The 21,087-nt window shown below is 37.5% G+C and overlaps 1 protein-coding gene across 13 annotated transcripts in view; it reads left to right on the top strand.

The window, feature by feature from the left end:
- The window catches only part of LOC139808227 (uncharacterized), a 287,997-nt gene that overhangs the window by 1,529 nt on the left and 265,381 nt on the right, over positions 1-21,087 (top strand). For 9 of the 13 annotated variants that reach the window (XM_071769964.1, XM_071769972.1, XM_071769968.1 and 6 more), the window contains 2 exons: positions 932-1,041; positions 18,970-19,144. In XM_071769964.1, coding sequence (XP_071626065.1) covers positions 932-1,041; positions 18,970-19,144 — 285 coding nt within the window. Of the gene's footprint in view, positions 1-931; positions 1,042-7,753; positions 8,007-9,624; positions 9,987-18,969; positions 19,145-21,087 lie in introns of those variants that run through there. The other 4 variants (XM_071769970.1, XM_071769969.1, XM_071769974.1 and 1 more) reach the window with 3 other exon arrangements.

Here is a 21,087-nt window from a genome sequence, read left to right as displayed (position 1 = left end):
TACATCTTTTAGACGTCTTACAAAATAATGGCTAAAAGACGTTTTAAAGACGTCTCATGTCCCGATTTTGAACATATGGTGCTGTCTGGGTAAACATACACTGTTAAATATTATAAAGGATAAAATTATTGAACCAATACCTTGAGTTAAATAACATTTTGTTATTTTCAACTACCATGTGTGTCGAATTTTACTATTTTTATACAAAAGAGTAATATTTTAACTCCATTTGTATGATTAAATTAACATTGCTTTAGCTAAATTAATGACATTGAGTTATAATAGGAATAGTGTGTGGCGATCTATATATATAAAGTTGATAATGACTCAAATTGAGTTTAATTTGACACTATAAATTTAACAGTATATATGTATATTTAATTATGTTTCATGTTAAGTTGCTAGATATAAATATTTAGTTGAAGTCTGAAAATAATTTTCTAAATTTGTCGTCTTATTATTTTATGTTACATGCATTGATAAGGAGTGTTTTCGATTTACTGACACATAAGTCGACCCAAGTCTGTCTTTGTTATATACTCGTTGAATACCAAGAAAGATAGAACGACGTCTGTGTCGCTTATAAATAGAAAGCACCCACCCCCACGGATCACCGCGATTAGTTCGCTTCTTTTTAGCGTTCCGAATATTTTGAGAACTGCGCTTTAGCAATTGTCGATAACTTCAGCTATCGTGGCAGATCGGAGTAAGTTGCGGAACGCGCCGCGAGCCGCGAGTGCCGCGACGGGAGTCGCGGAGTGTCCGCGAATTCGCTCCATCGCTCCGTACTTTTCACGATTTGTCACGATCTAAAAGTAAGTCCCATGCGAATATAATTATCGCGAATGCCACCGTAACGTCGCGCAACATCGTGTGTATAATCGTTATTGTGCCAATGCCAATATCGGTGATTGTCGATGTCTGTCAACAGTGTCAACGCGAGCGCGCGCGGAGTCGATGGGAATGCCTCGCGTACCTCGGCGTCATTACTTTCGTCCCGAAATGCCGCAAGGAGCACAACTCGTGCGTGATAATCGTCAGGTATGTTGTTTGTTCATTCATTCTGGTAATGTAATTAGCCGCATCGATTACATCTGTTAGCGGTGGCTCGCTATCTCGACGATATTTCGAACCAACTTTTCATCGCACGGTAACGACATGTCGGGTGGCCTCGAGTGAGGCAAAGTTTCTATCGGCTAATGATAGTACGGCTTGAATTTCGCCGCGCAACTTCGCGCCGCGTCGAGAAGCCGTGCGTTTGCGCGGCGAATATTGCGAAACGGGCCATTCTTATCGACATTGCCTCTCGTCGTCTCTCTCTCTCTCTCTCTTTCTCTCTCTCTCTCTCTCTCCCTCCCCCTCTGCGGCCCGAATTTCCAGAGTCGAGGTAATCCCGGGTTGACGCAACGGGGAGAGAATCAAATCCGTAGTCCGTACGAGGCGGGGAGAAGCGGGGGAGGGCGAGGAGGGAAGGGGCGAGGGAGAGGGTGAGTAAGAGCGTAGGGATAAATCTAACGAGGTAACTCGTACGCCGATTGCCCGTAATGTTTATGCTCCTCTGACTCGCAAGCGGCTGCTTTTATAGAAAGACAATCACGACTATCTCGATTTATGCGCCCATAGAGAATGAACGCAGGTGGGATTACTTATTGCGAGTGTTTTAATTCTTCCGTTGCGAAATTGTCTCCTGCAGTTGTTAGATACGAGTATTATTTAGTAAATTTAGTTGAAGTCTGAAAATAATTTTCTGAATTTGTCGACACTTTTTAAATCTTGTAGGAGAAATCTTATTTTAATTAATCCAAATTCTGGCGAATATCGTTAGAATTATTATCCTCACAGACCACATTTATTTTTTGCATACGTGGTAAGCCGCACTGGGATCTGGAAGATCCCAGCCATTTTTCGCTCATAAGTTTCGAAAAAATCAACGTATTGTAATGTTTTTTTTTTAAATCAAAATTTGTAAAAAAAAAATTATTACCAAAAATACGCATTAAAATTAATATAAATGATTGTTTCAAACTGAGAGGCTCCAGTGTGGCTTTTGAGGGTTAATGATATAAAAAAATGTTTTAGACAACAGTTAAAAAGTTTTGATTCAAGCATTTTTTTATATTATTAATAATTTTGATAACTTGTGAATTATTCAGAATGAGATATCTCGTAATCTTTTTATAAACTGTATACACTTGTAGTTTTTCCCGTTATTCGAAAGTAGAACGTTCCTATTAAATCTGTAACCCGAAGAAGCGTAAAGCGAAGAAGCAATTACCACGGGAAAAATTTGTTTCATAAAAGCGAAAATTTTCTTCGGATTTCTTCCGGTTAACGAAAATAGGTACTAATGTAGGTCTTACATAAAAGAACGAAGTGGCGTAAAGTGAACTTTCGAAAAGCGGGGGATACTCTTTGGGGGATATAAATTATTAATTTGCGAGTTAAAAAAAGTTAAGTGCATATATCGTGCGTAAAGCATATAAAACTAGTCTTAATATTTTCTGTTAGAAGATAATTAATTTTAGTAACAGTAAATTATTTTATTTTATGTGTTATACTTTTAATCATTTTACTTTCTTTATTTTTACTCTTTTGTAATATATTAATTTTAATACAAATGTATACATTATTGCACAGGTGGCAAACATTATTAATTTCACTGATAACGTACATAAATTTTGATATTTAAAAGAATTAAGCCAGAAAATATTTAACTTAGTGTAATTTAATTAGGTAAAATGTGACAAATGAAATTTGCAATATAATTAATATTAATACTATACGTGTATTAATAACACGGTACTAATTATATTAATAATACGATACGAAAAAGAGGAAAAAATTATATTCTTTATTATACTAACAATAAGACAATATATTACAACCGATACGGTCGAAAGGTGAAATTAGTGGAAAGTTTTCCGGTACGTCGCGTAGAAAAATTTAATTAAAATTAATTGCACAATATTTCGAGCAATTTTTAACGCAAGCTGCGATGTAATTTTGCGTCGACGCGAGTCGTGGCAGGATTGTTTTCTTCTTTTTATAAATTCGCACGCGTGTTGGGTGAAACGTAAATATGAGAGCCCTTATAGCTATCCGTTCGGTTCAAATACTCGAGTAATTACCGGCGGAAAGTTCGGCTTGCGTGCGAAACTTTCCTCAGTAAAAGAGGCACAAAGCCTCTTGAGCCGGAAATGAATAAGCAGCTCCCATGAACTTGGCACGTAAGTGTAATATTTGTTTCGCTGCGTACCAGGTGTTTCGCTAGATTTATTAGCACCGATCATGGCTTTTAAACAATTTGCAAATCAAAGCTTAGAATGCGCTATTTCTTCGTACAGATCACTTTGGTCACTCGATCTTTACGGGAAATATACATAACAGAGTAACTTACTTCCGCTGTCAGTAGCAAAATTTTTAACGAGTTTGGAATTATATTTTTTCATCATAAATGTTGATGCATGTTGATAAACAACACTATCAATTGCATGGAAATTAAAAAAACAAGGTACTAATTTTAAAGAGAGGCATTGGAATTATATTAAATTTAAGCAGATAGAAAATTAATTAATTTAACATAAATTAATAGCAGCAAATAATTTCTTAAAGAAAAACTTGGTCGATTGGACGAGTCGAGATAATTTAAAAGATACAAAAAATGCTCCAAAATAGAATGGCTATATATGTTACACAAAAAGGAAAAGAATGATTTGGTTTTTCATAAAGGAAAGATTATAGCTTCGTGAGTTTCTTCGCGGTGGAAAGAGAGACAAAGTTCGAAACGACGTCGCTCGTGTAGAACGTGAAGGTGCTGGCGTTATCGTAGAACGAGAATAAGAAGTTAAGAAAGAGCAGGATAAAAAAGATCTTCGTAGCGGGAAGGGCGGATGATGGGAGGAGGCGGGGGCGTCTATGGTCCATTGGAAGGTCCCGTTTGTGAAGGAGAAAACGCGAAACGGGGGAGAGGTTGACTTTTTGGTGGCCGTGCGAGCAAGATAGTCTCATCGATCGGATTCTGTGCGACGTGGGAGCGCAATGAAAGGCATCTTTAAGAGTAGTATAGCGAGGTCTATAATAGGGGGCGAATGTGGACGTCGGCGAAAGATGGAGGTCGCGCGCGCGAGCGCGGGGTAAAATCCCTCCGCGTGACTATTTATGTAGCTCGCCTTTCAGAAACTTTGCAAGAACAATTTATTATACGGATATACGTGCCATTTTTTTTTTGGCGGGGGGTGGGGGGTCAAAACTTTATTATGACACTGAGAACTTTATCTACGACTAGGGGAAACCGGTTTCTTTTATCGATAACGGGACGGTTAAGCCGGATATAATCTCAAGGAAGTCGAAACGGAAACATCTTTAATAACTTTTATGAATAATATGATAAATATGTGCTTATGCAGTCTTTTTATTAGCGAGATATTCAATATAATATAAAATTATGGAGATAACGTTAAAATATATACGTAAAACGGATTATCTTTATTAGGTCAGTATTTCTATCAATTTTTAATGAGTGATTTTTTAAATTAATAATCAGTATTTTATTGCAAATATTAATGTTTTTTTTATAACTAATTGATATTCAATAATGTCAATGTAATAAAGTTTTTCATCGACTATTTATTCAAAAAACATAAGTAAACAACATCCAGTAAATATATATTTAAAAATAATAGAAGAGAAAAAAACAACAAATAATTTCATCCGATGATTTTAATAATAATTGAAGAAAAACTACTAATGCATTTTTTAAATTTTATTTGGAAAAGGAGATTTTCTTTCTAAAAAGTTTTCCTTCCGTTTCTTACAAAATCAATTTTAGTATGTTGTTACATTTCGTTAGTAAGACTGGGGCATTAGGTCAATACTTTTAGAAGTTAGACTTGATGTATAAACTTAGTGATTTGATTAGATGATAGCAATGTCGTTGGGATAGGTCAAACTGACAGAGGCTTGTACTTGTAATTGGCTAAATGGAACCATCCACGTATACAACAGTGAGAAAAGGGATAGCAATAAGAAAATTCATTATTACATAATTTATTGCACTGTATTAGTACTGGATATTTATTAAAATTGTTGCATTAATGATATAATCCAAAGTAATATCATGGTAATTCTTTTTCGTAATTTAGATAATCATTTTCGTTTCTTTTATAATAACTCGGACAAAGAATCGTTATCGTTCTGATTGTGAAATGATTATGGCGATTGCTGGAATTAGAAGAAACGATTATACGGAAAACGAAACAAAATCCACTTGTTACATTGCTGATTTGCTTGAAGTTATATATACCAATTCTATAACCGTATTAGAGGAAAAAGGGCAGACAGGAAGGAAGGAAGGAAGAAAAGGAAAAGAGATATTAGTGAGAAGGAAAGAGAGATTTCCGAGTGGCGAAAGAAATAAATGAAACAGTGATTGAGAAGGACCGAGTGGGCGAAATATATAAGGTGTATACATATGCACAGAGATTACATCAAATATGTATTAAGTTTTTCTCAAAAGCAAAATTTGCGCCATTTTTTAAATAAAAATTAAATCAGCTATTCTTATTAATAATTTTCAATTTTGACATTAAAAATGCTTGAATCTATTAATTATTAATTTTATTAAAAACTTATTTCTTGAAGTGCAATTCTTAAATGAGATTTTATTATCTATTTATACTTTTGAAGTTTAATTTGTTTCAACCATTATGCACATATAAAATTATAATCAATTTTGATAATTACGAATACACATACACATATGTATGTAATTCTCAGTTTTTTATATTTCAAAAGCGATTGTTGCTTCGATTTTGAAATTATTACTATTCTCTTAATAGGAATTCTACTGTTTAAATTACGCGTTAGGATTAGGACACCCTATAGGGAGAATAGCGGTAAGCGTCGGCCGTTGCCAAGGCAATGAATCGCAGATTGACGCAGGCGTCGCGACGTCCGGTCGCGCGCGCCCATCACCGTATTCCACCCTCTCTTTCTCCTGCCGAAGCGTGCCACTGCCTAAAGCGTGCACCTCGCCCGGTTCACCCCCTGTCCCTTCCCTACTTATGACACAGACGGTTAAATTCGCGAAGTTTGTCGCATTATGATTTATACAGGAAAATTCCATCGGTGTCGATACTTTGTAGGATAAAGCTCGATATGTTTTTCGATTGATTTCGGAATCGCTATTCAATTATATTTCACGTTTGGATTTCGTTACGGATGAATATGCATGCTCTGCTTCGCGGCATTCTGATATTCCATCTCGCGTAATCGACAATGTTTTCTGAAGAATGCTCGAGATTGGCGCAATTGCTTTACAATAGTGTCGTATCATAACATTTATCTTTAATTAAGGATAATTTATTTACTTTTAACGCTATTCACGCTTTAGTCGTCAATTTTAAAATTAAAAGAGCCACTTACATATACATATATCGCGTTTGAAATACATATGGTTGTAATCTATGTATCTTAGATATTTGTATAAAAAGTTATACTTATATAAATGTTGCGATCGATATTAGTTTGAATTATTTGGCAAAAGTTTCGAGCTTAAATAATGCTATAGAATCTAATTGGATCTCTCTCCGAAAGCCCCGAAAGTCAATATCTAGAATCTAGCACTTAAAAGATACGCGAAATCGAAATCGAACTCTAACGTCAGTGACTGCATAAATCTGGAATTTCGTGTATAAGAAGGCAATCGTTAAATTGTGCCTTCCAATTTGGAGCGTGGCTAGATAAATAGTAGTAACTATGCTTCAACTTAAATTGCATTGCAATTTTATATAGCATTTTCTATTTCCAATATGAGATCTAGGATTCTTCTCTTTTTTACTCTTTTTTCTTTTTTTTCTACATATACATTAATATACTTTTATAAATATGATGTTTCAATGAAAACTACTTTTCTTTTAAGTAAAATGTAATCCTTAGAATTTATCATATATAATAAATAGATCCTGATGTATTAATTAAATAATACATTTAAGAAAAGGGATCATTATTTTCCTGAACGTAAGTTGTTCTAACATTTATAAGAGACCATTTGTAACTATTTTTTCCAATATTGTTAAGCTTCAGATATCTCGTGTGTAGAAAATACCTATAATTAGTTTTTTGAAGTTATCCAAAGCTTGAACATAGTTAATTGCGTATTATTCTAAATATTTTACGCATGTGGTACTTTACAACATACATATGGTCTACTAAAATCGAAGTGTGTCAATTTCGAGGTGTATGCCCGTTGGTTCGCGGACCGCGTCGCGAGCGTGTTGCGCTACTCCAAAGTTTGCCCCGCGACTCGGTGGATAGTCCGCGAGCTGCGTAAGTACGTTAGTACGTAGTGCGCATCCCCAGGGCAAGAAGCGAGTAAGAGAAAAGAGAGAAAGAGATGAAGAGAAGGCATGGCAGGAGGGTAGAAGAAGCCGCGCGCGATATATATATATATCTATATACAGCGTATGTCGCGGTATAGCGTCGTCGGCTCGAGCGCCGCGGTGGGGTTGGGTGGAAAAAGTTGGGTGAAACTTGAAGGAGATGCGGAGAAGGAAGCGCGCAGGATATATGCGGAGGAAAGGGTGGCACGCGCGCTGCGCGGGTGAAGCGGAGAATCGGAATGAAAGGAGGAAAAAGGGGCGAGGGGCGGGGGTGGGATAGGGGTTGAATCTGGAAAGAAGAGGGAAGTTCGACGGAGACGCGCCGTAGGCAACACATCGTCGGGGGTTGCTACTGGTAAACGTGGAAGCGCCGAAGGTGATCGCGACCGGGGTTGAATAGTGGTAGTAGCTACGGCGACGTTGGTGGTGGTGGCGGCGACGATGGTAGTGGTGCCGATGGTAGAACGGTAGTGGTGGATCGGCGTGTCCCGACGCGCGCCGGGAAAGTTTCGTCGAGAAACGCGGCGTGCGCGGAGTGTGAGAACGCGCGGCGGCGGTGGCGGCGGCGGCGGTGGCGGCAGCGGCGGCGGCGACGAGCGAGAAAGAGGGCCAGGGAGAAAGTTGGGGGTGAGTCTCGCGCGCGCGGGGGTGAGAGGCGCGGGATAGAGTTTGGAGCGAGAGTCCGGAGGACGGCGGCAACGCGATGCGGAGGCAAGGTTTTCGTCTCCAGTTCCCGCTAAGCGGCCGACAGGTTTGGAACGAGCGCGCGGGCTACGGCATACGCTCGCGCGACACGCGGGCTAGCGTGTTTTACTCGTTTTGTATATATAGGATACATACATATGTATATATACATATAAAGGGGGGTAGTATATAGCGTGCGCGTAGTGGCGGTTGTCGCGCTAAGGGAGGACGACGACACACGTGGCCGCGCGTTACCAACGACGACGGGCTTACCAGCGGTGACCGGCACGCGGCGTGGGGACGGTTTCGGGATCACTCGCGCGGGGTTCACGCGTGCTACCGCGGCGGTCGAGTTCACGCGTGGCACTACGGCCGCGGAGGGCCGCGAGCGAGCGCGAGCGAGGTTGACGAGCGCGCGGCCACCCTCCTCCCACCCACCGCTCTTGGTCCGCGTCTCCTCTTCTCCTTCTTCGGTGCGTCCTCCACCTCTTCTTCCTTCTCCACCTTCGCCGGCTCCTACTCTCACTGCTTCGCCTCTCTCTTCCTCATGTTCTCTACCCCTAGTGAGATATTGATTTCCCTTAGCTGACTCCCACGAGGGCAGGCGGCAGGCAACCAGGTACGGCTACCGTGCCACGAGTAGACAGCTTCCGACAATCAGAAAGAAACCATCGTATGCACTTGGTTGATCTATATTGAGCGGACGTAGCGTATCGTCCATCTTCGCTTTCCCATTTGCCGATGGGACTCGCGTGCTTTCAATTCCACTCGATTCGGTGCAAAGGCACTTTTCCAAACATCCGCCACGTGCTTCGTGCGCTCGCGCTATTGTTTCTCAAGATTTCCCATTTGAATCATTAATGGTAGGAAAATGGTCGAAAATGCGCTGGTCGCCACACAAGTAAACTCTATAGATATAATTGGCCATTTAATCTGTGTGTAATTTACATAATTAAACATCAGTAGTTAGATAAATAGAAATTTTATTATTTATTGACAACCAAGTGATAAATTATTATTTATCATCCGTATTACATTGGGGATTTACGCATTAAAATAGCATATAGTTGTCATAGATTATCTGGTATTTTATTGCTGACTATTGCTTTTTAAAAATGTCATTCTACAACAGACAGCCTCGCGTTTAAAATTCAGCTCGCTGTTCATCCGAGAATATTAGTTTCTTCCCAACTACCCCCCGCCGCCTCGTGAGTAAACGCTCTCGCGTAGCTGTTGTTTGATAATCTGTAGATGTTTCGACAAAGTTTCGCGAAGTGCGCGGCCATGTTGGTGCCTGCGCATTGCCGGCGCCGACGAATTCGCGAGTGACATGAAACTTTTTTATTTACCGCGTTCGTGCTTACACACAGAGACAGACAAAGGGGTGAATGGAGAAGGGGGTGGCTCGGCCGTGCGGAAGGAACCGTTTCCCCTACTCGAAGTCTACCTACCTACCTCGTATATAATCGCTGAACCCCCACCCCCCACCCCCACTGCCGCCGCCGCCGCCACCACCGCCGCCCGCCTGCCGCTTTCCAGCAAAGTTTTCCGGAGATCCTGGAAACTGCGAGAAACGACGGGGGTGAAGAGGGGTCGCGCGCGCCCGACGGAGGGGAGAAGCGACGATCGCTCACCACCCCCGTGCAACTCTCGCTAGCATCCCTTTTCAGCGGATTCTAACCTAGTAACGAGTTTTGCTCTGTCGGTAACGCCAGGACGCGTGCCAGCTATAAACGTGTCGCGTGCTGCGCTGACGGAAGGGATGAATAAAGTGGAGCACGACGCGAGATACGATTGCCGCGAGATGACTTGTCGTAATCGCGCGTAACCTGCGGTCTAGTTGACGGAGATGTGCGGGACGTGACAACGTGTAAATCGCGCGGATAGTTTGGCGCATCGCGAGGTTTAATCAAGACGCTTGAGGTATGAATTATTCGCCTGTATTAGAGGTGTAACGCTTAAGTCGGTCGGATGACGGTGGATAAAGATTTTTTTTTCACGCACCGCACACGTACACCATAATATGTCGTGCATTGCCCAAGTTGACGGTTGTGCTCCCGTGTCACGTGTGCTGATATTCGCTTGAGTAATTTGAGAACCGGTTGCGAACGAGTCTCGGAAATATTGTATTTCGCACGTTCGGCATGCAACAGATTTTGTTTCCTCTTTGTGCTCTGTAAGTTTTTAACAACGCGAAATAGACGCTCCTTGCGTTTGAACATTTGTACTTTTCAATAATGCACACGTCATTGAAATCGAAAGAATTCTACTCCACTAATTTTTTTAGTTATCCCCGATAACTCTGGTTACACACTTGATAAGTTCTCTCTTTTTATCAAATTGAGATATATACGAGTAACGAGCTGCTATAGCGGGTATAGAGCTATTTGGACGCTCGATGGAGCATGGGCGAACACGATATTTATGCTGGAGTAAGCCAGGTCAGCTGATCGTCTGCTGGCCCGACTATATAACGATGCTTGTTGTGAGAGTATCAACGCTTTTGATTATCGGGATTCCGTGCGCGCAGACTCAATGCGAGATTAATCCTCCGCGAGGGAACCCCTTTCACTACGAACTTGCCAATACCAATCCGTCGCACGTTCGAAAGTTTCGCGAGCGTCGAAAACTTTTGCGCCTCTCCTCTAACCGAGTGAATTCTGTCGGAAACCAAAAACTCTAATCTACACCGCACGATCAACTGCCAGTTTGACGTAAAAAAAAGCAATTGTGAATTGAAGTGACTCGGTCAATTTAAACCTCAGTAATCGACATAATTAAGAGTTATTGTTGTACAAATCTACATTTTATTTTATTTATATTTAATGTAGCTTAATTTTCATAGTAAAGTTTACTTGGTTTTTTCACGATTTCTTCAATATTTTTTATCATGCTTTTATAAGATATTTTATGTGTTTATAATATATTTACATAAAAAGACTATCATTTATTAGTTCACATCTTTTTAATGTAAATAATAGTAATATTGCGTAATTTTAAATATCTTAAAAATATTCTTATGTCAAATAAAGTCATATAAATCTACATTCACATGTAGACCTGTAAACAGGACTGTCATATCGGATTTTCTTTATTATTTTGCCTCATTGTTTTGCCTCAAGCTTTCATTGCATTTACGATTCACGACGTCTATTTTATTCGCGCGGGAATACTACGAAAGGAGCCCGCGCTCCTTGGAGTCTCGCGTATGAGACGCATCGTAAACAATGTTCCGACTGCATAGTAGCGCATGTGACGCCGGCTCGATGCACGGCCAAGCAGAGAGGTACTAATTAAGCCGACTCCCGCGGTGTAATTCCGCGTTGTCGGCATTGTGCTTCGAATTCCACCAAGTGGCTGTTGGCCAGGCGCTTTTGGAGTCTCCCGGAGCATGGTCCGAAGCCTTTCAACCCCGATTCCATGGCGTGTGCGTCTCGTTCTTGACATCGTCGTCGACGTCATTGTTGACGTTCACATCGTAATCCTCGCCATTTTCTGTTATTCTTCGACGTAGACTCTCAGAAGAGCGCAGGTTTGCAGCTTAATTCCATGTCGTTTCGGACCTTTTTACGTAAACGCCAACATATCATCTCGGATAAACTTTGTATTTTGTTTTATCGCGATTCTTTTGTTCTCTCTTTATATTGTGCGTCATTATAATATGCACAATAGCGCGTATTACGAAAAGGAGTGCCGTTAATTAAATATGAAACCCCCAACATTTTTTATTTATGTTGAAAAATTTAGGAATAATATGCGCGTAAGCTTTTGCATCACAAATGTAAGTAACTGCAGTTTTAATGAAGGATGCGAATGGAAATAAAAGTAATCTCTCCACCGCGTTACATTAATGTCTTGTAAAAGAAGTTATTATTTATCAACAGATCAAGCTTATGCATTTACAGCATTTATATTGATCCAGAAATTACATTTCGTTTAGCATTGTTTGAAATTGTTGCATATACGGAACGATAATTTTACGTCCATTAGTGCTGTTGACTTTACACTTGATATTTGATATTTGAATACACTTTAAATTTGATATTTAAAATTTCCATTGGTATTTACGTGTGTGTGTGTTAATAGAATATATTTTAAAAATGATATATATATATATATATATATATATATATATATATATATATCTAATACAAATAAAACTTGAATCGCACGATAAAAAATTAACTGCTAAGCTTATGAAATAATATATCTGTTTACTAAAAATAGCAATGACGATGAAAATGACAAGTAGCATTCTATTCTTGCGAAAGCTATTTTGAATACAAGTTACATTTCTCTTCTTATTCCGTTTTGGTCCAGCTTACGATAACATGCTGTAATAGGAGATGATAAGAGGGATGTAAACTTAATTATTAGTCCATACGCCAGGTCGATTGAGCATTTTTATCGAGGTTGATGGGTTAAGTTAATGTTTTTTGGGTCGTAGAACAAGAATCTGTAAATAGTTTTTTCGTAAGTCGATGCAATAAAAAGTTATTAACAATTTATTTGTTTAAATTGCCCTAGCGATCAAACTATACATCCTATAAAAAAATACTGGAGAAAATTTGTTCCTCTTTTCACGACGAACAAAATGGCGTTTGAATTTTTCCAAAATCTTGATTATTGACGGAAATATGTAAATTTTTAAGTAATTAGTAATTACTGCCTATATACGCGTCGCGGTGTACCCTAGGCGTGTGCGCTCGCGCTCAATTGTACCGCACGAGTTTTGCTCCTTTAATTTTAATTTAATTTCTTTTTTTTTAGAGTTTTAATTGCTTTAACGATACAATTTAGCGCGAGCGTGCACGTCTAGGGTACTCCGTGACGCGTATAGGCAGTAATTACCTAAAAATTGACATATTTCCGTCAATAATCAAGATTTTGGAAAAATTCAAACGCCATTTTGTTCGTCGTGAAAAGAGGAACAATTTTTCTCCAGTATTTTTTTATAGGATGTATAGTTTGATCGCTAGGGCAATTTAAACAAATAAAAATTGTTAATAACTTTTTATTGTATCGACTTACAAAAAAACTATTTACAGATTCTTGTTCTACGACCTAAAAAACAAACCTAAAAAAAAACATTAACTTAAGCCATCAACCTCGATAAAAATGCTCAATCGACCTGACGTATGGACTATAATGGGACAAAAATAGGATTTGAATTTAAATAATGTATTTTCGTTCCAGCTATACATTTATGACATTTGAATGTATAAATAAAACGTACTTTTTTGTTATATTATTGCATCAGATAAAAATAATAACACATTTAGATAATTTTGTAATGACTCGACTTGATAACTTTTGATAACTTGGTGGCATAACTTGAAACACTGGCAGATTCTAGGCGGCGGGGGGGGGGGGTTTGAGGTTAAAACCCCAAATAAAAGAAATCAGTTTTATTGGATCTGTTTGAAAAAAATCTAAGAAAAAATGTACTAAACGTTAAAGCAGGATCAAAAGTTTAACCATAAGTTCTCGTTGATCCTGCAGTAAAAGCTAAGCGTACCAAAAAAAAAATATTAAATCAAATAATTTTGCTAAAACTCCTCCCATTATCGACGTCAGAATACGCTAGTGACTTGAAAAGAGTTTAACGTCTGGATCGATTCGAAGAAGAAATAGTGCGCCAGTGTGGAAATTTTTATGGAAGACAAGTTTTGTAATTTTTTCGGAATTTTGTACTATTACATTTGTAAAGCAGTCACTAGATGGATACTCGTGACGAAAGTTGGAATCGCGTCGTTGAATCGACACATTTCTTTATGAGCTTAGTCAACCATCAGTCCCCCTTTTTTATATAGTTTCTATTTCTTTTCTCCATCTCGCCTTCTATATCCGACGAATGTCGCTTCAGAAGTTCGAAATGTCGGAACTTCACCGGAGCGCAATCTTCGGTGTCGTATACTCCGCCGTAGCGATGGGGAGTATGAATCTGTCATAGTCATCCGCATCTTCTGGACAGTTCGCGCGAGCAGATCTCTGTTTTCAACAACAATATGCTCGCACGCGCGCCCGTTTATCACGAGCGGAATATTTTTACGGTGGCTTTTTGCTGCCAAACATGCGAATGGAAAGTCCGAGTCATTAAAGTCTTTGTTTACCGGAAGAACTGACGTCTCGGAATGAGCGATAGCGACGATATTTCAAGTTACGGTATCCGCCCGGTAGTCGTCGTCGTGCTGACTCTCGGCGAAAAGACTCGAGATCGTCGAGAAGTTGCGGATGCCGGGACAGACGAATGGGAAGTAACGGGGAGCCAATCGTGCGGCTATAATAGCCACGCAAAACTAGTCGGAGAAGTATTGGCGTGGGGCATCGGATGCCCGATCGACCGGGACTTTAAGTTTGCGTCTGCATAGTCAAGGGAAAATACGTTAAAAAAAAGGAAAAGAAAAGACAGAATCGGAAATCATCTCGGAAGTATCTCCAGTTATTTGCGATTAATCAATGATCACGTTTCAACGATGTGTAATTTATAATTGATGAAATAACGGAGGTCACATGAATAAAAATAAATTATACGCTCGGAAAACAAGAGAAAAAACATTTGTTCCGAAAAGTATAAAATAAAAAGCACATTTCGCACGAATAATCCTTTATTTTCATATTATCTTTTGGTTTTATTGATTTGTTCGTAAACGAATTTGTCATCGTTTTCATTGTAGCTATATCGATAATCTAGCCGTATGAATGCACACAGAATTGAAATATACAATTTATGGTTGATTTATGACTTTTGTATAATATACATTACAAGATAAAAAAGTACGTAAACAGAATCACATAACTGGACATAACTGGATATATTTTATCACGCTAATGTGTTATTTGCACAGATAGAATAAATAATATAATAAATATATTTGTGCATCAATTTTTATAGCATTTGCTATAAATTAGCATAGTAGGATGACTAAATTTACAATATATTGGAGCAGTCATATGACTGCTCCAATATATTGTAAATTTACTAGTATTCAATCTGACAGTTTCTAAGCTGAAAATTTTATTTAATATACTATTTAAGATGTTTATTTTGAAAACGCAGACATTTCAGTTATTATAAATTTTTATCGATGAAAGGTTCGACTGATTGTGAGACGATGATTTCGATAACCGTTCTCAGTCTCAGCCTCTTACTCTCAAACTTGCAGCATCGGCGTCAGCCCATCGCGGCGGCGAGAGTGGGGAAGTTTACGTCGTAAACTTCGGGTCTTAAGGGTGGAATTATAGTTCGGCGAAGCGAGCGCTGCGCTACGCAGTTGTTACCACGACGAGCGCTTTAAAAGTTGGTCCCGGCTCTTCGTGTCGGTACGAGGGGAGCAGGGAAGTGGATTCCGGGGGAATGGGGAGCGCGGGACGATGTGAAAGGAGCGAGAAGGGGGTGGAGACGCGGTTAAGTTGCCAGGAAACTTTGGTAAAACTGAAAAGTTAATTTCGTCGTGTTAAATTACTCGAGCGCCCGGGCATTAAACTTGCAAAAGTTGGTCGGATGACTGAAATACGTATCCTCCCTTTTCTCTTCTTCTTCTCCTTATCCTCCTTCTTTTCCTCGTTGCTTTTGCTTTTGCTAACTGTTCTAAGACGCGAAAGGATAGTGATTTGATTGCTTGCTCTGGATTGAAACATTGCACAAGGAGAAAGGAAACACTATACAATAAAATACAATCATTTAATACTAAATTCAAATTCGTTAATTTACGACCGAAATATGTATTCGATATATTTCTAGTATATTTTAATATATTCGAAATATATTCTAGAATAAATTTGTTTTTCTTTATATCAGCCTTTGAATGGCCATAATATTGTATAATTGCCTAATTAATTAATATTCTATTATTGTCTGTACGTCAGTTATATAAATATTAGTGCTCCATTAAATACATTTATTTTATATACTATAAAGTTGTGTTGAATTACTCTATGTAATTTTACTGTGATACGCTAGGTTATTAAACATACATGATATTATGTAACTCTTTTGAAAAATCAATAGTATTTAAATTATAAACGCGATATAAAAAAATAATTTTGTAGGAATAAAATTTAATTTGCAGGATACATTTTAAGTAATAATAACATTCTAATTAAAGACAATCAAATTTTAATTAAAAATAATAAAATTTTAATTTTAAGTAAATTGTACTGTTTAAGATGTTCTTAATTTGTAGTTAAGTTCTTAATTTGTAGATAAGTTGAAATGATGTTAAAAATTTGCAAATAATAACTTTTTATGTTTGTGCTAAGCAAGAACCAATTTCAAATTGGTCGATAAGTTTACAGAAAAGTTTGTCTGTTAGCTTGAAATCATCTTTTATATCTATCTTTTATAAAACCTTTATTTAATATAAAAGTTTCGTGTTTAAATACTTATTAAAATAGACTGTTATACAAAGTGGCATGTATTGTAAAATCTGCCACTTTGTAAGCGAATCCATTGCAGATGTGATCGATCACACTTTATTTAATTCTCGGGTCGCGTTCCAATTCGGTTGAATTTCACAAGAGTACGATCGTAACAGGCTATGCACGTTTATGGCAAATCGATTGAGAAGAAATAGGAAGTAGCGGAAAGAGTTGAGATATCGCTTTGCAAAAATCTACTTATTCGTATAATTTATTGCAGATACAGTGAATTTTTTATTCAAAGATCGTAGATAATTTATGAATTTATCAATACCTGAATTGGAATGTTAGGATCATGCAACGCTAATGTAATCAGATATGCGAGTCTTCTAAAATCACCAAAATGTGTTTTAGCATGATAAGACCGTAAGAGATCGAACTAAAAAACGCCGATTACAAATCATAATTACACAATAAAGCCTTGATTTTTAAATAATTGTGATTTATTTTTGACAAGTTTCTTATTAGAGATCTAATTGCTAATATATCTATATAATATTAAAAATTATAAAAAGTAAAGATTTACATCGTAAGATTAACATAAAAAACTCATAAAGAACATAAAGCAATTTATTAGATATGCATGCAAGATATCCTGATATAACACTGACTTGGATATATGATAAATTTTTTAGAAATTTTATTTATTATAAACATTGCCGGTTTCATCAAGGCCGACTAATTAGAGTTATATGCATGCATTATGGCTGAATGCGTTTAATCGATCGGTATGAGCGGTCGTTGCGACTCGGTGATCAAAGCCGGTAATATTTGCAGCGTATCTACTGTGCATTGCGTCAAAATTAATCTCAACATATTCATTGCATCCATTCCATAACTGTGATATCCTATTATATATTCTTACCTATTAAAAGAATGATTGAAATAGAAATCATGTAGGCACACACACACACACACATCGCCCGAAATATTTCCGCAGTCATAAATTATGTTACATCGATAGTAAGTGAATCGATTATACATATACTCAAGATGCGATGTATTCGTTGTCCTGAGGAGTCGATTTTATATATAACTGGAGATTACATGCGCGGAAAGATATATAAATGGGTGCGGTTTTGTAACAAGTTGCGTATAAAGGACGAGGAACAATCTAATTAAAAGTTGTAGACTTTGCGCTGTTACCACATGTGTAACGAACGATTTTGATATAGCCTTAGTTAAAAAGACATCCTCGCTTTTTTCGCTGACGATTTGGTCGGTAAGGTCACGGTCGTAATCCTCGTCGACACGTACACGTGTTTGCATCTTGCAGCCAGCGAAGCGTCGTACGTATATTCATACGTGTGCATGTGTGCGCGCACGCGATGCGGCGCGTGCGTAAACCCGCGAGGGAGAACAAACTTTCGCGACGGCTAGGGGTGAGCTAACACATCCCCGCATACGCGAGGTCGGCGCGGAGATGTGTTCCGCGCGTGGATTCCACGGAACTTATGCGAGTCGGTTCTGAAAAGATTCTTTTTCACGAATCTCTATCAAATATTGTACTTTCGAGAATTAAAAATGTAAACTTCAACAAAATTTACTTAGACCCATCATATCTGAAAAGAATATTAAAAATATTAAAAATTCAAGGAATAAGAAAGTATAGAAACGTAGCTTGAAATAAGTGGGAATATTTATGTGATTTAATTGTGTAGCTATGTTGATAATTTATTGATATTTGTGTAGGTGATTTCGATCACATCTATTCTCATATTGTATAATAATGATAAACATTATAAGTCTCTTCACCGGTATATTTTCACATTCTGTAGAACGGTCGACAATTTCGTAGCTTATCTAACAACCACGAAAGTCCGGACATCCGATATTTGGATAATCTGAGTTTGGATGTAGTGGAAATCACGGCCGCGATTCTGTAGTGGTGCAGAGAGCATGCGCGCCCCGGAGCTCTGTCTCCCTTTCGAGTCGGTCGCCCGTCCTTGTCTCGGAAAACTTTCCGGTGATGAGCTTTGTTGGTCGTTTCCCCAGCAGGACGGAAAAGTTAAATGCGAAAGTTTTATCCGATATCCAGTGCCTCTGCGCGCCCGGAAAAAGGTATCTACGCACATGGCTATCGTTCGGCTTGGCCGTGCGATTACACAGTAGCGTATTTGTTTTATAATATTCGCAATACTTATATAAATAAAATTCGTACAGTGTAGTTCGCGATGCAAGATATTAATATAATATAATTTTGATTTAAAACAGTGCATTTTTGCCAAATATTTCTCTTTGACGGAACAAAGAGTAATAACGTGGATTCACTGGATTCCGGATTGTAAAAAAAAGGGCAATAAATCCCAAGTTATGAGTTTCGCGGAAATAATTGCAGATGATAATGCTAGATTTTTGTTTAATTATTCGGCACATGAAAAATGTTTTACGTGAAATTCGAGGAAATCCAGATTCATCTTTTGTACTAGCGACTAAATAACCGGATTGGTGCGAGTAAGTGAAGTGCGGATTTATCTGTTAACAGAATGGCGTCGAGGAAAACAAGACAGAATCACTCGATACAGCATTTGCTCGAGTTACCCTCGAACCGGGAGTCGAAATTATTGCGGTTTCCCGTGAAGGAGCACACCCAACTGCCGCCGTCCATGCCAACCCCTCGCCAAGTTCCGGTGACCGTGTTGCATCCCTCTCCGAAAAAGGTAAGTGGAACACGAATAATCCGCGGATAATCCGCGACAATCGCGCAGGAGCATGCAATCTCTTTGAAATTCGCACGTATAATTCGTGAACATAGACAGGCGACATTGTCACGTCTGAGACGACATCGACGATGTTCTAAAACCGTACAAATGATCGAACTTAATAATAGAACGTCGAAGAAAAAGATCGCCCTACTTTTTAAGAGCGACATGATTATTACTCCGCGCGGAGAATAATCGTTGAGGCATTAGCTCGTCGAGCATATCGAGTTAAATTAAAGAATATTAAGTGATCCTCTCCAAAGAATTTCTTCGTGCGATGCTGTGAGATATCTTTTATGCGTCATCGCAAGAGCCGATCCATTTTTTATTATCTCTCGTAATTTTTCATATTGCGAGATTATTTATATGCATAAAGTAGAAAATGTCTGTTAATTATAACAGTAATAGTATTTAAGGAATTTTAACAAAATTAGAATTATAGAAAAAGGAATGAATTTTATCGCGATTATTCAGTCATTTTGAATTATTATTGAATTATTCGCGTATAGAAGAATACTAATATTATATTTATAATCTTATCCTTGGATTTCTCTATTTTGCACCTGACTATTAGAAAGTTGCGAAACGAGGCCGCAACGTAAAAAGATGAGATCTGCGAGGAACGTAAAACGAAACGATTGTAACGGCATAAACCGCTGACGTTTCACATTGTCACGGTAGCTTTTTTTATCGATCATTTCGTACGTGGTGGGACATTGTTATTACTCGTATAAATGTCGACGCAAGCTTGAATCCGTGACGCACAGCGGAAGAGATAATTTTCAGCTTTATCATTGCCATATTGGGGATCTTGTATCTTTGTTAAAAGTGCTTTTAACCTTATATGATAAATTGAGCCGAAATTAAATCCGTTATAGAGAAAAATAAATAAACAAAATTCTTGCATCTATATAATATCTTTACATTATCTATTTTAAAATAAATTCTTTTTAACTGAATTTTTTTTAAACCGTAATTTAATTTAATAAAACGCTATTTATTATACACTGGTGATAAAATTTATGTATTATTTTGCAAGAAAGAAAAATGGGATAAATTATTTAAAGAAAATTAGAAAATTTATTTATTAATATCAAAATATAACTAAACATTAAAAAAAGATGTTCAATATTATTATTACATTCTGAGTTGTAGTTCATTATACAAATATATATAAATGATAATTTTATTATCTTCACTCACAATCAGATTTGTAACAAATAGCTATATTTATATTTAATATATTTATATTTAAATTTATATTTAATAATTTCTGTGCTAACATTATGTGATTCAATATAACTGTTACCAGAATTGAATTATCTTCGTATATCTGCAAAATATCTGTAATTGAATATTCTCGTTAAATTTTGAATTTTGCACGTCAGTATTAGAACATTATAATTATTATCTTACTATGGTTTATACTAGCTAAGGTCGATGAGTTATATTACATATAAATCTTTAGATTTATACATATCACAACTTTTATATCTGCTATTAATACTAATAATTATGTATCTGCATTATTTGTGTTAGACAGCTATCTGATTTTTCAGAATAGAGATAGAATGTAAATATCATTATCTCAAATGATTACCGACTTCACTTGCTATATTATTATCGGCCGATAAACGAGATATTCTTAGTTATTCTATGCTGACTAAGCTGAGAACATTTCTCGACTACGTTTCAATCGATAAGCCGAAGGCTGTTGCCGACGAAGTAGAGATCTTCTTTAGCGTCATGGGATCGGTACAATTATGAAAAATGTTAAACATTTATTTTATTTGCAAAAACAAAAATGATTTTGAGAATTTCTTTAAATTTTATTTAGTTTACTACATTTAAATTACAAACAAAAATAAATTGTATTTTAAATTATTATTGATTAAATTCGA

This window comes from Temnothorax longispinosus, chromosome 2, assembly GCF_030848805.1.
Source record: "Temnothorax longispinosus isolate EJ_2023e chromosome 2, Tlon_JGU_v1, whole genome shotgun sequence".
In the NCBI taxonomy this organism is placed as follows: domain Eukaryota; kingdom Metazoa; phylum Arthropoda; class Insecta; order Hymenoptera; family Formicidae; genus Temnothorax; species Temnothorax longispinosus.
Note: the sequence above shows the minus strand (reverse complement) of the source record. Positions and strands in the feature narration are given on the sequence as shown.